This window comes from Telopea speciosissima, chromosome 3 (genome assembly GCF_018873765.1).
Source record: "Telopea speciosissima isolate NSW1024214 ecotype Mountain lineage chromosome 3, Tspe_v1, whole genome shotgun sequence".
Lineage (NCBI taxonomy): Eukaryota > Viridiplantae > Streptophyta > Magnoliopsida > Proteales > Proteaceae > Telopea > Telopea speciosissima.
Genome location: NC_057918.1, coordinates 49219085 through 49233148, shown reverse-complemented (window position 1 = coordinate 49233148; position 14064 = coordinate 49219085). Strand labels below are relative to the sequence as shown.

The 14064-nt window shown below is 37.4% G+C and overlaps 1 protein-coding gene across 2 annotated transcripts in view; it reads left to right on the top strand.

Moving 5' to 3' along the window:
- Nucleotides 1-11574: 11574 nt before the first annotated feature.
- Nucleotides 11575-14064, top strand: part of LOC122654076 — a 28342-nt gene continuing 25852 nt past the window's right edge. For both annotated transcript variants that reach the window (XM_043848047.1, XM_043848046.1), the window contains exons 1-3: nucleotides 11575-11857; nucleotides 12960-13031; nucleotides 13149-13216. In XM_043848047.1, coding sequence (XP_043703982.1) covers nucleotides 11603-11857; nucleotides 12960-13031; nucleotides 13149-13216 — 395 coding nt within the window. In that variant the 5' untranslated portion in view covers nucleotides 11575-11602. The remainder of the gene's footprint in view (nucleotides 11858-12959; nucleotides 13032-13148; nucleotides 13217-14064) is intronic.

The following is a 14064-nucleotide window of genomic DNA, read 5'->3' as shown; positions in this document are numbered from 1 at the left end:
AAGGGTACTCTTGGTTATACTTTATGTTATACTGGATATCCTCTAATTTTGGAAGGATATTCTGATGCATCTTTGTGCTCAAATTTGGGAGATAGCAGATCCACCAGTGGTTATGTATTTACACTAGGTGGAGCAACTGTAGTATGAAAATCTAAGAGACAGACTGGTATTGCTCTATTATCTATGGAATCGAAACTTTATGCTCTAGCTTCTACAGGAGATGAAACAGAGTGGATAAAGGATTTTATCATGGATATTTCATTGAGAAGTTTTAAATTAAACTCTATATCTATATTTTGTGAGAATCAAGCAACAAAGACGATAGTGAATAACTCACTCTTTAATAGTAAGAAGAGACACATCAGGCTAAAATAGATTATACTGAATTATCGAACAGAACAAGAGATTATCACTTTGATTGATGTGAGATCAAAGTATAATACAGTAGATGCTCTTATAAAGGGATTGAACAAAGATCGAACATTCAAAACTACGGGGGAGATGGGGTCAAAGACCATTTAGTCAGGTCTTAACCTAACCCCGTATTATTTTGAATTATTCGAATCTCATCTAGCCTTGAAAAGCATTCAGAACAGTTTACATGTTTCAGATAACTTAGTTAGGTTACTAAGTATGGGGGTTTATGAAACCATTCCAAATTTGATGGTGTAGCAAATTCTTCATGTGAAGTTTTCTTACTCTGTTATTCCACAAAGGAATATAAAAAATGTCTAATATGTTTCAATGATATTGTGCTAGTCTTTATGTCATTCCAAATTTGATGACATGTCCTTCATAGTATGGTATACCATTCCAGATTTGATGATACAACATAAATCTATGACTGATATGACGAACACAGTATTCCAAATAGAAACATGGTATGATCCTTGTAATAGAGACCATATAGGACCGAATTCTTGTAAAAAAACTTGATGATGATGCTTATTATTTTTTGATTTACCTTCAGTCATATATGGAATGTACTAAGTTCTTATTGTTGAACTAGATACTATTGTGCAAATGATTGAATTCATATTATTTTATGCAATTCATATTTGACAAATTACAGAGAATAGTGAAGATGGAGGAGAACGGTTGAACGTAGATCTCGATGAGGATGACTTACTTGATGAGTAAAGTCACATGGATTGCAATGACTTTTCTTTTTTAATATTTCTTTTGGTTTAGCCACTTGCATGTGGAACTTCGGATTTATTGTTGGGTTTAATTTTGACCTAAAACCCTAGTTTTATTTCTTGAAGTTTACTTGATTTATTGGATTATTGATATTCAATTATTCAATTTATATTGATTCAATTACTGATTGAATAATGGTTTTCTATACATGTGTGGTGGATATATATAGAACATAGAAGGAGATTGTAAGGGTATTTATGTAATGTCCCTTCAAATGTTCTAATAAAATCCTACTTGTATTAATACTCAGGCTATGAGGGGTAATCTAATAATTAGCCCATCTGACCTAAACCCTAGTTTTTCTATAAATACTAGCTGGAGGCAGCAGTCTGGTTATTCTAAACTAGATACTCAGGGTGTAATGCTTTAAGCAACCTTGTGCTTAAACCCTAAACCCTAAAAGATTCTTTCAGTTCACTATAGTGAAAATAAAGGTTTAGCCCTTTCTGATCGATTATGATTTTCCAGCTAAACTGCTTGCGTTGAAACTCATCGGTTATGTCGGTTGTGGGGAAGAGAAGGAAGCCCAATAAGTAACAACAACCTCTCTTCCCCCTAGACTTTATTCTCTCATCCTAACTCTCTCATTCTCGTCTTGCTCTCCTCCCTTCGATCACGCTTTGTGTGTGTGTGTATCTTTTAAGAATTCGATCTTGTTCCCTTGGATTTAGAAAGTAAAATCTCCATTGGGAGAAACTTAACAAGTTCGTGGATTGTTGTGAAGCTTGTGCCATCAGAGTTCATGTGGGTTGACGTGTAAGGAAACTGGATCCTTTCCGCTGCATGAAAATCTACATCAAAATAATCCTAAACTCAAGCTAGTTCCATTTAACATTGGTATCAGAGCCAAGGCTCTTGGACGCATTATGCATCATTGCGCATTATCGTGCCTCCCCGTGTTTGGCCGTAGCTATAGTCGCCAAACCCACAACCCTTTTGATCGGGCTTTCTGCTATCGTCCTGTGCCACTTGCGAGACCACGCCTAGCCCTACGTGACCCCTGACTCCTTTTCCGTGTGATGTGTGTTCTATTGTAAAATGCCTATCTTTCTAACATACCGTCCTATTGCAGAGGTTGCATTTTAATCTTCCTCTTGAGGTTTCTCAACTTTCTCATCTTGCACATCTTGGTCTTGAGGTTTCCCATCTTCCTCATCTTGCACATCTTGGCCTTGACTTTTCTCATCTTGCTTTTGAGGTTTTTAACAATATTCCTTGACTTGGCTACAAAAACTTTCCCAAAAATATATAAAAAATAATATGGCAAAGAAAAAAATAGAAATATAATCAAAGCCTACGTACCTTTCCCTTCCACCTGATACTTTTTAAGCTGTATAGTAATCTGCCCATCGGCGATAATAGGATAACCCACCATCCACGACATAAGGGTGAACACTTTTGTTTCCCTTGACCTTCACTTCTTTGTAGACATCCATAATGAAAAACTTGTTTTGAAAATAAACTTCCACACCATTAGATTCTTTCAATTCACTATGGTGAAAATAAAGGTTTAGCCCTTTCTGATCGGTTATGATTTTCAGCTAAACTGTTTGCGTTGAAATTCATCAGTTATGTCAAAAATCGGAAACCCAACCACACAAACGATACTACTAAATCAATTAACCATCTAAACTACAACACTTAAACAAATAAAATGGAGAAAAAGGGTACTTACCTTTCAGCAATGGGGTTCCGGTGGTAACTTCAGACACAAGGTCTTGTCTCGGCTTTTGTCATTTCAGCTTTCCCTTCGGCTCTCCCTCCGGATTGTGTTTAGAGCGGTGATAACGGGCTTCCAGACCCATTTCTAACAGTTGAGCCCTTTTATTCGGGTTTTAAACGTGTTTTAACTAGCAGAGATCATGCTTCATATATATTAAAGAAATATGAGTCGCCACCTAGGGTTCGAGTCTAGGACCTAATGAATGGTAACCCAATCTCTCGAGAATGAAAAGGGTTACATGATTTCATATGGTCTGGTTAGAGAGTCTGGGTATGTAGTCAAGTTACGAGGATGGGAAGGTATTAATACCCCACCTCATTCGGTTATACCGGTCTTTCCACTGGATGCTCAATTTTAAAATTATCCCATAATGATGTGTCATATATCAACATGTAAGGTTATATGATGCATCAAGTATATGAAAGGAAATCATATAGGATACTTTAACAAAGGAAAATCACTATTTACACTAGAAAAAAAAACATAACAATTGCCCTAACGGTCTACATTGCACTTTGAAGAAATGGGAAAATGAGTATATACCTACACAGAAGTACTAAAAAACGAAATGCAAATGATCTCCCTAACTCAGGTGGAGAGGATGATTGCCTTGTGTTCTTCTGATCGAACAGAGTAACGACTGTAAATAGACTTTTTGCTACTCGGACTTAGGCAGACTAACGGCTACAAATGAGACTTTTGATACTTAGACTTTGGGCAAAGTAACAATGTTACAAGAGATTTGAAAGCCAAATGCTCGATCTTCAGACAGAATAACGACGTTACTTGGGACTCATGGGATTTTTTGAAGGAAAATATGGGTTTAGGATAGTAGGAATGGGTCGGGTAGGTGGATCTAGATGATTCAAACCACGGACATGGTAACAGGATCGCAGGTTTCAAGACTGGAGATGGGGAGGACCCCGAGACGAGCGAAAAAGAGCTTTGGACACTAAAACTAGTGAAACAGGGTTTGGGAGCGTACTTCCTGAGAAAAGATATTATGTTCAAACGAGGAAAGGGACCTTTGCGATGTTGTGGATAAAAAATCGTTACTACCTATCTACTGCAGTCACATTAGATAGGTAGTCTATTTTTGATCTCCGACGTCGCGGAAGGCCATACCGATCCGCGGCCTTACCCCCTTTCTACTCAAATGAGGAAAGGGACCTCTATTTTTGTACGGGCTTGGCTCCCACCATGACCATCACGATCATGACGAAGACCACTTACATATAACCTTGAATCGTAACTCTCAAGCCTTGATAGGTACTTTGACTTGTTTTAGATTGAATTCTTGGTGGGAAGATGAGTTGCAGGCATGGTTCAAGATTTTGGGAAATATCACCGATACATCGGCATATTTCTAAAATCTCGAGCCTACCGAAATGAAATGGTTACTCGAAATGAAAAAGGTAAATATTTCAACGATATTTCGTGATATTTTGGCGATATTTCGTGACATACCGAAATATCGTCGAAATATGTTACAATGACTTAAAAGCTCACGTGACTTGGGGTTTCAAAATAGAAACTCGCAAGTCTGAGTCGATATATCGATCGAGACCTGCATAAAGCTCTACTTGCTTCAGTTTTTGGGTTTCTTCCACTCTTCCAAGCCTCTTCCAAGCATTGTTCTTCTTCATTTTCGATGGATTGTCGTCGAAAACACGTCGGAGCCTCATCCAATCACATTCTCTAAGGATTTTTCACTATTTAAGGTAATTCTTTTTTCTCTAAAACTATTTTTTTTGAAAATAATATGTTCAATACATGTTGGATGGTGATGATATTACTATTATATGTTAGACACCGGAGACCAATCTACAACCTCACGGTGTCAAAATTTTTTTTTCATATGTGTTTTATTTTTTTAATTTTCTAATTAAAAAATTAATTTTTCTACAACAAAAATAAGGAAAAATTAGTGGTAATAAAAATTGGATGGGGATCAATTAAATATATGTTAGACACCAATGGCCGATCTACGGCTTCACGGTGCTGACAATATTTTTCTGCCCAAAAATAATTATTTTTATTTTAAAAAATTAAGAAAAATATTTAAAATTTTAAAAAAATAAATAAATAAGAAAAAATATTAGGTTTTGGTTTGAAAAAATATGAAAGTAATTTCTACATGTTTTTTAAGTGCATTAGATATATATTATGTTTAATCATTTTCGATTTTGTTGTGTTAGGTTAATATTCATATGAAAATTATTTATAAAAAATTATTTTTAATTATGAGAAAAATATAAGGATTAGGGGGAGAATATTAAATAGCTACACAATTGTTTTAGTATTCTCAAAGTCTCAATTGAAGTGCTTCTACATTAAGTTTTTAATCATTTGTTTTACTTACATTGTAGTAAACAAGTATTATTATGGCGGATCGTGAAAGACAACATGCGAAAGAAAAGCAAAAGGTAGGGGAAAGTAGTCAACAGAGAGATCAGACGCCAGCCAGGTAGCCTAGGGGTGACATTGCATGGTTACATGACATTCCAATTGATGAGGATAAGAGAAAATCCAAATGTAACTATTTTCACATGCAATTTTTGGGAGGTGGGTCCAGTAGACTTAACATCTGACTGGAGGATCTAAAGATGATGTGGGTTGTCATATGTTCCTTGTTCAAGTAGCTAGAGAAGTTGGTGACAGTAGTGAGGGGAAAGATGAAGAGGAAGGCTGACATGTAAAGGGTAAGTGAACAACTTGAGGAGGCAGTGAGGAGTCTAATGGGAGGAGGAGGACAATACCATGATGATGACGACTCTAATGATGATGACAGTGATGACCCCATCTATGTGCCTGATGATATACAAACACCACAGGAGGCTAGGGACTTTCGACGATTTGTTTTGAGAGTAAAGTTAAATTTCAAGAGGATCAGCGGAGACTGAGAGTAGGGGGTAGTGGAGGAGGTGACACATCTGGAGGTTCTAGAGTTGGTGGGTTGTTGAATTTTTTTAAAAGATCACAAAGTATGAAGGCAACTCGAACACCTCTATCGGTACCAGTACCACCATCAACATTAGATCCTAAACTACATAGGAAGAAAAGAAGCAGTCAACCAAAAATTAAAGGATAATGGAAGAATATGAAGGGGTTAGTAAAAGAGTTAATAAAAGAGTTAATAGCTAAGTGGATGCTATACCATACCATCCTAGCAAACATCGCACAAGGCCCCCATTATGATATCATGATTGGTACAATTTCAGAGGCTGGCCCAGGGTTCAAGGGGCCCACCCCATATGAGATAATGAATGTTTATTTACCTCAAATAGAACTCTAAGATTGATGAGTATATTGGGGAGATGAGGAGTATGTGGGAGACAGATGGGGTGACTATAATGACAGATGGTTGTACTGGGCCTACAAGAAAGTTCATCATCAATTTTATGGTCTATTGTGATGGGAGGACAATTTTTCTCAAATATGTGGATGCATCCAAAGAGATAAATGATGCAAAAGATATTTATAGATTGTTGAAGGAAGTGGTTGAAAAAGATGTAGGAATAGAGAACGTTGTCCAGATTGTAACGGATAATAGATAATGGAAGCAACTTTAAGAAGATCGATGAGAAGATGATGAACAACAGTAAGTACCGGCTCTTCTGGACTCCTTGTGCGACCCATTGCATTGATCTAATGCTAAAGGATATGGAAAAGTTAAAGTTGGTGAAGACTGTCGTGGAATGTGCAAGACAAATCACCAACTTTATATACAACCACTCCTTTACACTAAATCTATTGAGAAAAAAATGTGGGGGTGACTTGGTGAGGCCTGGCATCACTAGATTTGCCACAAACTACATTGCCCTAAAAAGCTTTAAGACAAAAAAGGTCGGGCTGAGATCTAAGTTTGCTTCTCAGGAGTGGTTTGGATGGAAAGGTTCCAATACCGCAAGTGGGAGGGAAGCACAGGCAACCATGTCCTCTTGAGGAATTCTGAACAAAACTAGGCAAGGTGGTGAAAGTTTTGGAGTCAGTAGTTAAAGTTCTATATATAGCGGACTTCGCTCTCAAGGGCACCATGCCAGTCCTATATGCTGCTATTGACTTGATGAAGGATAGTGCCTACAATGTGGCTTCTCATAGTAGCAAGCACTTCTTGGACATTATCAATGTTCGCTGGGAGAATCAACTTATGCATCCATTGCATTAGGCTGGTGAGTAATTTTGCTTACGTAACTAATTCATATCTTAGATTCTTAGTAATATTACTAATTACAATATCTCATTTCTATATAGTAATTTTCAACATACAACTTGAACCCCATGTATCAATATAATAATAGGCTTAGGTTGAATACTCAACTTATTGATGTTATGAAACAAGTAGAAAAAAAGTTGGAGTCAGATGGTAGACTACAACCTATTTGCAACAATAAGGTAAGTCTTATAATCCATTTGGAATATAATTAGTTAATGAGTCATTACTAATTTTCCCCATGGATATAGATAAAGATTTTTAGGGATGCATAGAGGAGTTTTGGAACCGATGCTGTAGTACAAGGCAGAGCATGTGGTGATGCTGGTACTCAATTCAATATCTTATTCTTTTAAATTACATATGTATTGAAAGTTGAAAGTTGTGAAAATTTTAACATGTCTTTTTTTGTTGTAAACTTGTAATGCAGCTGAATGGTGGGTGTTGTATAGGAAATCGACTGAGAATTTAAGGAGAATAGTAATCAAGGTCCTTACCCAAACATGTTCCGCATCTGGCTGTGAGAGGAACTAGACTTTTTGCTCATCTACTCCAAGCGGCGCAACAGATTGGTTTCCAAAAGTCTATCTGACATGGTGTATGTGCACTACAACTTGAGGGTAAAACTGTAACATATACGCATGGGACATGAGGGACAAAGGGGCACTATTGACCTCACTGATATCTTTCAAGTTGACTCAGATGATGAGGACCCTATTGTGGATTGGGTGAGGGATAAAGGTAAACCGGTGTTGGTTCAGGAGGAAGGTAGGCCAAACCCCGTGATAGCTTCTGAGATGGGTGCTGATGTGGATGACTATATGACTGACGAGGATCAGATACACGCACGAGAAGCATCACCCATACCATTCCAGCCCACAGGTGGCAATGCAAATGAGGATGATGACTGGTCCAAGTCCTCAAGTGGTACTGGTAGGAATCAGACTCAGACTGGAATTGATGGAAGTGATGGTGATGGTATTGATGCTGGCAGTGATGATGATGATGGTGGTGGTGGTGAACCATTTGATGGAATGTGAGAGCATTATGTGGTAGACGAGCAGACGACGCCTGTAAAGCTAATCCGATTCATCGGAGAGACATAATTTGATCATGCCACACAAGATACGGATAATGGTGCAAGTGAGGTCACACCCGCACCCTCATGTACCCCCTTATCATACACCAGGAAGCGTAGGGGTCGGCAGACACAGGCTACTGATTATATGGATATTGATAAGTTATATAGCTCTGTTGGCAGATTTAGTATGGGTGATAGGGAGGGAGGATCAAGTGGGCATTAGCGTGCTCTATCTTTTGATGCACATACCACTCCATCGTCATCGGATTATAGTGCATCACAACCTCAAGGTGGATATGGATATGGATATGGGCAGTTCATTAGGAACCATGATTCCCAGTCCCAGTACCAGCCCAAGGGACATACTGGATCATCTTTTATGGAGACATCTTTTCATACCCTAGTTACCCAACTCACCAGCTATACATGCTACTAGCACCAACATCACATCATACTGGATCAGTGGGTAGTCATGGTTCTTCTTTACAATCACAGATTGGTCACCAATATCCTAGGATAGGTTACCTTTAGTATGTTGATGACTCCATTTTCATGGCAATGGTAGATGACTACACTCGTTTCTTCTCCAAAACTATACCGTAGTCCACGTATGTCCTTCAGACAGAGAGCAATGGACGTCGACTCCAGTGGAGCATGAGTGGGGTCGATCCAGGAAGGCATAACAATTATTATTAGGATTTGTTTCATGACAGTTGTGAGTCTTGTGAGTTGTGAGTTGTGAGTTGTGACTTATGAGTTGTGAACTTCTTACTTTGTGTATTGACTATTGCATATTGAACTAATTACTTTATGCACTTAAGAATTTTTGAGTTTAAAGTTTACACTAAATGCTGCATTTGACTTTATTTTTTATTCATTACTTTGTTTCAATTTGTTATTATGTCTTTGAGTACTTATACAATGTGTATTTAACTATTTATACCTCAGGGTCCGACCGTATACTGTCAATCAAGGGTGCAAACCCAAAACACCACTTTGAATTCACTTTTTTGCAATATGAAGGTTTAAATGTGTTTATTTAGCTTAAATAAGGGTGTACATGAAGTATCAGACCTTAATATGGTCAAAAGCCCACCAAGATGGAGGGCCAAAATATGGCAGAAAAAATATCATATTTCGGTGATATTTCATTATATTTCAGATATTTCCGATATCTCGACTAGTCCGAGATATCGATATATCGCGAGATCTTAAACCTATGTTGCAGGTATCAGGTGTGTTCTTGCGCAGAGATGTTTTTTTTTTTTCAAACCTTAAACAGTCGAATGCTCATTCTATCCTATCAGCAACAGTAAATTGATCAACAATTACTTAATTCTACATGTTTTTAGTCCCAATTTAACGACATGATTGCATTTGTTAACTTTTTAAAAAAGTAGGAGGCATGAGTAATTATCCAAAAATGATAAATGTTTTTGTAATTACATGTTACCTCAGAGGAGGTATGTGTGAATTTCCCAATTCTTTTTGGTCTCTTTTTTTTGGGTTTTTAACAAATGGCCCCTGAAAATACCCATTTGTCCAAATGCCCCCTTACAACTTTTCTAATTGTAAACTCCCCTTACTTGTAAAACAGTGTAGCACTTTGGTCCAGTCCGTTAATTTGGGACGTTAGACGTTAGTTTTTAGGAATCTAATGATCAAAATGCACTTCTGATAAAAACCTACCAAAATTAAAGAAAAAATGACCAAATTGCCCTCATCTTCCCCAAATCGTTTAGGGTTGAAATTGAAAATTTTCTCCAAATTGGTTAGGGTTTGAATCCATCTGGAAAGCAAGATGGTTTGTGGAGAAGTTTAGCACTGAATCGTGTAGTTTGCTCCTAATTTTGATCTTAAGAGGTGTTCTTTTCTTTTTCTATCGCTGATGATATTAGGGTTTTTGCCTCTTTAGATCTCAGTACCAGTGCTTTGAGCTAGTTGCAGCGTAGATTTGTAATCTCATTTTCTGTGGACTTGGTTTTTCTTTTCGCCTCTTGTTTTTTTATTATCTTCCAATTGCTCTCAAGATCCAAATTTTTGCTTAAGCTGAATTCAGTTGGGAATCCATTGGTCTCTATCCTCCTTGGTTCTTAATAAACTATGATCTGAATATAGTTGCTAATTGCTGGTTTATACTCAAGTTCTTCCTGGTTCTTTGTCTACTGTAGTTTCTGAAGCTTGCGATATGTTTCTAATGATTTCCGGCTTTGGAAAATTCTGAGGATTTTTAGCTTTGCTTGATGAGATGCAACTTGACCAGCGAAGAAAGGTAGACTTCAATTCTTTTTCTCTACGGACTTTGTTGATATAAAGCAATGAATACATTGGCTATTTTGTTCAGAAATGAGCATTTCGAGCTTAGTTTTTTTTGTGGTAGATTAGGATCGGTTAGTCCTGTTTCTATAATTCATTCTATACACTGATTCTTAAAACTGTTCTACAGGTCTGAAAAACTTGAATGGATTCCGTGCTGAAATAATGTTATGTGATTGTTACTTGTGTTGTTCCAATTGATAGTTCAAATCACTCCTAAGAGAGTTAAACCCCAATTTCAATTTAAGCCATCAATACTACCCTCCTCAGCTTTAGAATCAAATCACTCTATTGGGTTTCTTGAGTATCTTGCTAAAATGGGTTCCGTGTCTTGATTCATGGGAACTTTCTTCATTGCAACTTCAATTTTGGAGGTTTGACTTTAGGGTTCATCTTCCCCAAATGGTTTAGGGTTTGATTTTTAGTTTTAAACCCTAAACCATTTGGGGAAGATGAGGGCAATTTGGTCATTTTATTTTTTTAATTTTGGAGGATTTTTATCAGAAGGGTATTTTGGTCATTAGATTCCCTAAAACTAACGTCTAACGTCCTAATTTAACGGATTTGACCAAAGTGCTACACTATTTTGAAAATAGGGGGGGTTTGCAATTAGAAAACTTATAGGAGAGCGTTTGGACTAATGGGCATTTTCAGGGGGGCATTTGTTAAAAACCCTTTTTGTTTTTGTGGATAAATACGTGGAAACTGGCCAACACATTCAGCATTGACCGAAATGACCATAACACCCTTGTATCCAACTCTTTTTACCTTAAAGTACTGCTTTCCTTTGGTAATTTTGTTTTGTAGATATGGGCATTTGTGCAAACTTACGTGGCTCTCACATCTACAAGGGTGTTAATCGCCGTAGAATTCGGTAATTTCAGCCATTACGACTTACAGATATTTTCTAGATGTAATTTCAATAAACATTAATATGGGTATTTTATTCAACTCGTGTGGTAAGAAGATTATTTTGTAAATTCCGCCCGTATCCGTGCAGGGACTTGTTCCTTTTTAACACTTCTCTGTCCGTTTTGCTGCTTTCAAGGCGAAGAAGAGAGAGAGAGAGATGGTGGATGATTTCATGGTCTGTGTTGATAGGGTCATAGCTTCTGCTTGCTTTGAATCGGTCAATGGTGGGTCTGATAGAGCAAGGGGAGGTGAAGGAGTGGATACTTTTTATGTAAATAATGGAGTTTCTGTAAATAATTACAGTGGGGAAGGGGGTTCTAAGAAAGAAGAGATGATTGAGTGTAGGATTTGTCAGGAGGAAGACGAAGAGCATGAGATGGAAGCCCCATGTGGTTGTAATGGCACTCTTAAGGTCTTTGGATTTTCTTGATTTCTTTTGTTCTTCTCTAAACGCATACTTTTAATGTGTTTCTATATACATTTTCTTATGTTATGCACCTATTTTTGTTCAATAATTTTCCATTCCCCATCTTGAAGGCTGATATAGTTATGGTTGCTTTGTTAACTGGATTTTTTTGCTTTTGGAAGGCTAATGGCCGTGGGTTCTCTCTCTCTCGTGTGTGTGTGTGTGTGTGTGGAATCTGTGTTGACTCTTTTCTGGATTATGATATGGACCTCTCGCTCTCTCATACCTCTTTAATGATGTTTTTCTGATATTTTTGTGAGTTATGTAGGGGCAATATTGGGTTTTTATTTTTACTGTTTGAGGTTTTGGGTTTTGGAGGTGATCCTTCAGAAGTGCCTATTTTCTGGGTAGTAGTTCTTCTCCTACTTCGATTTTGGATTTTGGCTTGTACTTCGCCATTCTTTTAATGTATTTCGTAGTTATTGATTTTTTTTTTGTTTGGGGGGTGGGGGTGGGGGGTGTTTGGGTGTGGGTTTTCTGCATTTGAGATATCAGATACAAAAAAGGAAAAATGTCCTTTTCTTTCACCTGGCCTTAGAAATATTTGGTTCCTGCCACTTTTTCTAATGCCTTAAGTTGTGCTGTTTTTGCTTTCAGGATTTATGAATTGGGCCCAAATGGTTTTTAATTTGTTCAATTTTGATCAGTGGCCTCAATGTGGTTGGTTGTTTCTGCATATTGGTTGTGGGAACATATAATGTATGAACCATGTTAGCTGCATTCTCATTTTGTCTGTTAAAGGCTTATGTAATGCTGTTAGCTCTGAAGTTTATCTTATGTTACTGCAGTTTCTGCGAAACTGTTATACATAATTTTATATGTTTTTGGTTTCCTGTCCCTCCCCTCCAGTCCCCTCTCTCTCTCTCCCTCACTCACACACACAGTTATTGGTCTTCAATGATCTACTTTTCATTGTTTTGGTGACATTTCCTCCGTCCTCTGATCTATGGACTAATGCTGTCACCACATGGACTGGAATTCTGCATAGGATAGTTGCTAATCACCTACCTGCTGACTAAAATCTTTTCCATCCATTTCTGACTTGCAGTTTGCTCATAGGAAGTGCATTCAGAGATGGTGCAACAAGAAAGGTGATATTACCTGTGAAATATGCAATCAGGTTGTACATAACATCAGCTCATGGAAGACTTCTGTTTTTCCCTCTGTTATTTATATGTATTTTTATGCCATTAGGTATGTATTTTGAAAAATAAAGTCTGATTTTCTTTGTTTATAGGTCTTTGCGCCTAGTTACACTCTTCCCCCAGCCAGAACAAATCCTGATGGTATGGCGATTGATATCAGGTACCTTCAAGAGGGTTGGAAATCTGTTTCTATTTTATTTCTCTTAAACAATAGATTATTTGATTGTTACCATGGCTTGTATTTGATGAGGTTAGCTGAGCACGAGACGGGGTTAAAATTTAAAAAACCTTTATGTAGTGGATAATGTTGGTATGCAGTAGCTGAATCTGGTTAGAATTTGATGACTAGTGGTATTGAAAATGTTGACTTTTTGGTGTAGCATATATCATTTGTTTATCCTATTTTTCTGGTCGCCTAAAACAGCAAAATGGGAGTTTCTTGAAGTCTCCACACACACAAGAAGTTTCCCTGAGGAGCCTAATCAGGTTGTTGAACTTAGGCTCGTTCCAACTAGACTCATTTGAAAATTATTCAAGTGAGCTGGCTGTATAGTTTGTATTTGACCCACAAGGACTTTTAGGATATTTAGTTGATTTACTTCGCTCTTGCCCTTTCCGAAGAAGAAGAAAAAGGAGAAGAGGAAGATAATCTTCCAGGGTTTCTGCACAATTGTGTGACTTCATCTTGTCCTTCCATGTCTCCTTTATTTTCATACTTTAATGAAGCTTAAGAACTCTCATAGGCATTCTTTTGCGAGCCAGATTTTCATGCCCGTTACTTTCATGAATGTCTTGCATCATCACTGATTGGGATATTCAGGTAATTCTTAAATGGCTCTAAAACATTTGTACTTGGCTGGTTTAGCTTAAATCTAATAGACTTGTTGATATGCATATCTTGCATCTTAAGATATGGTTTATTTTTCTCTTTATGTGTAAGCAAGGTTCGAGATTGTCAAAACTGAAATATCTCGGGTTTCGACTGAAACCTTGCATGTTTTGGCCGAT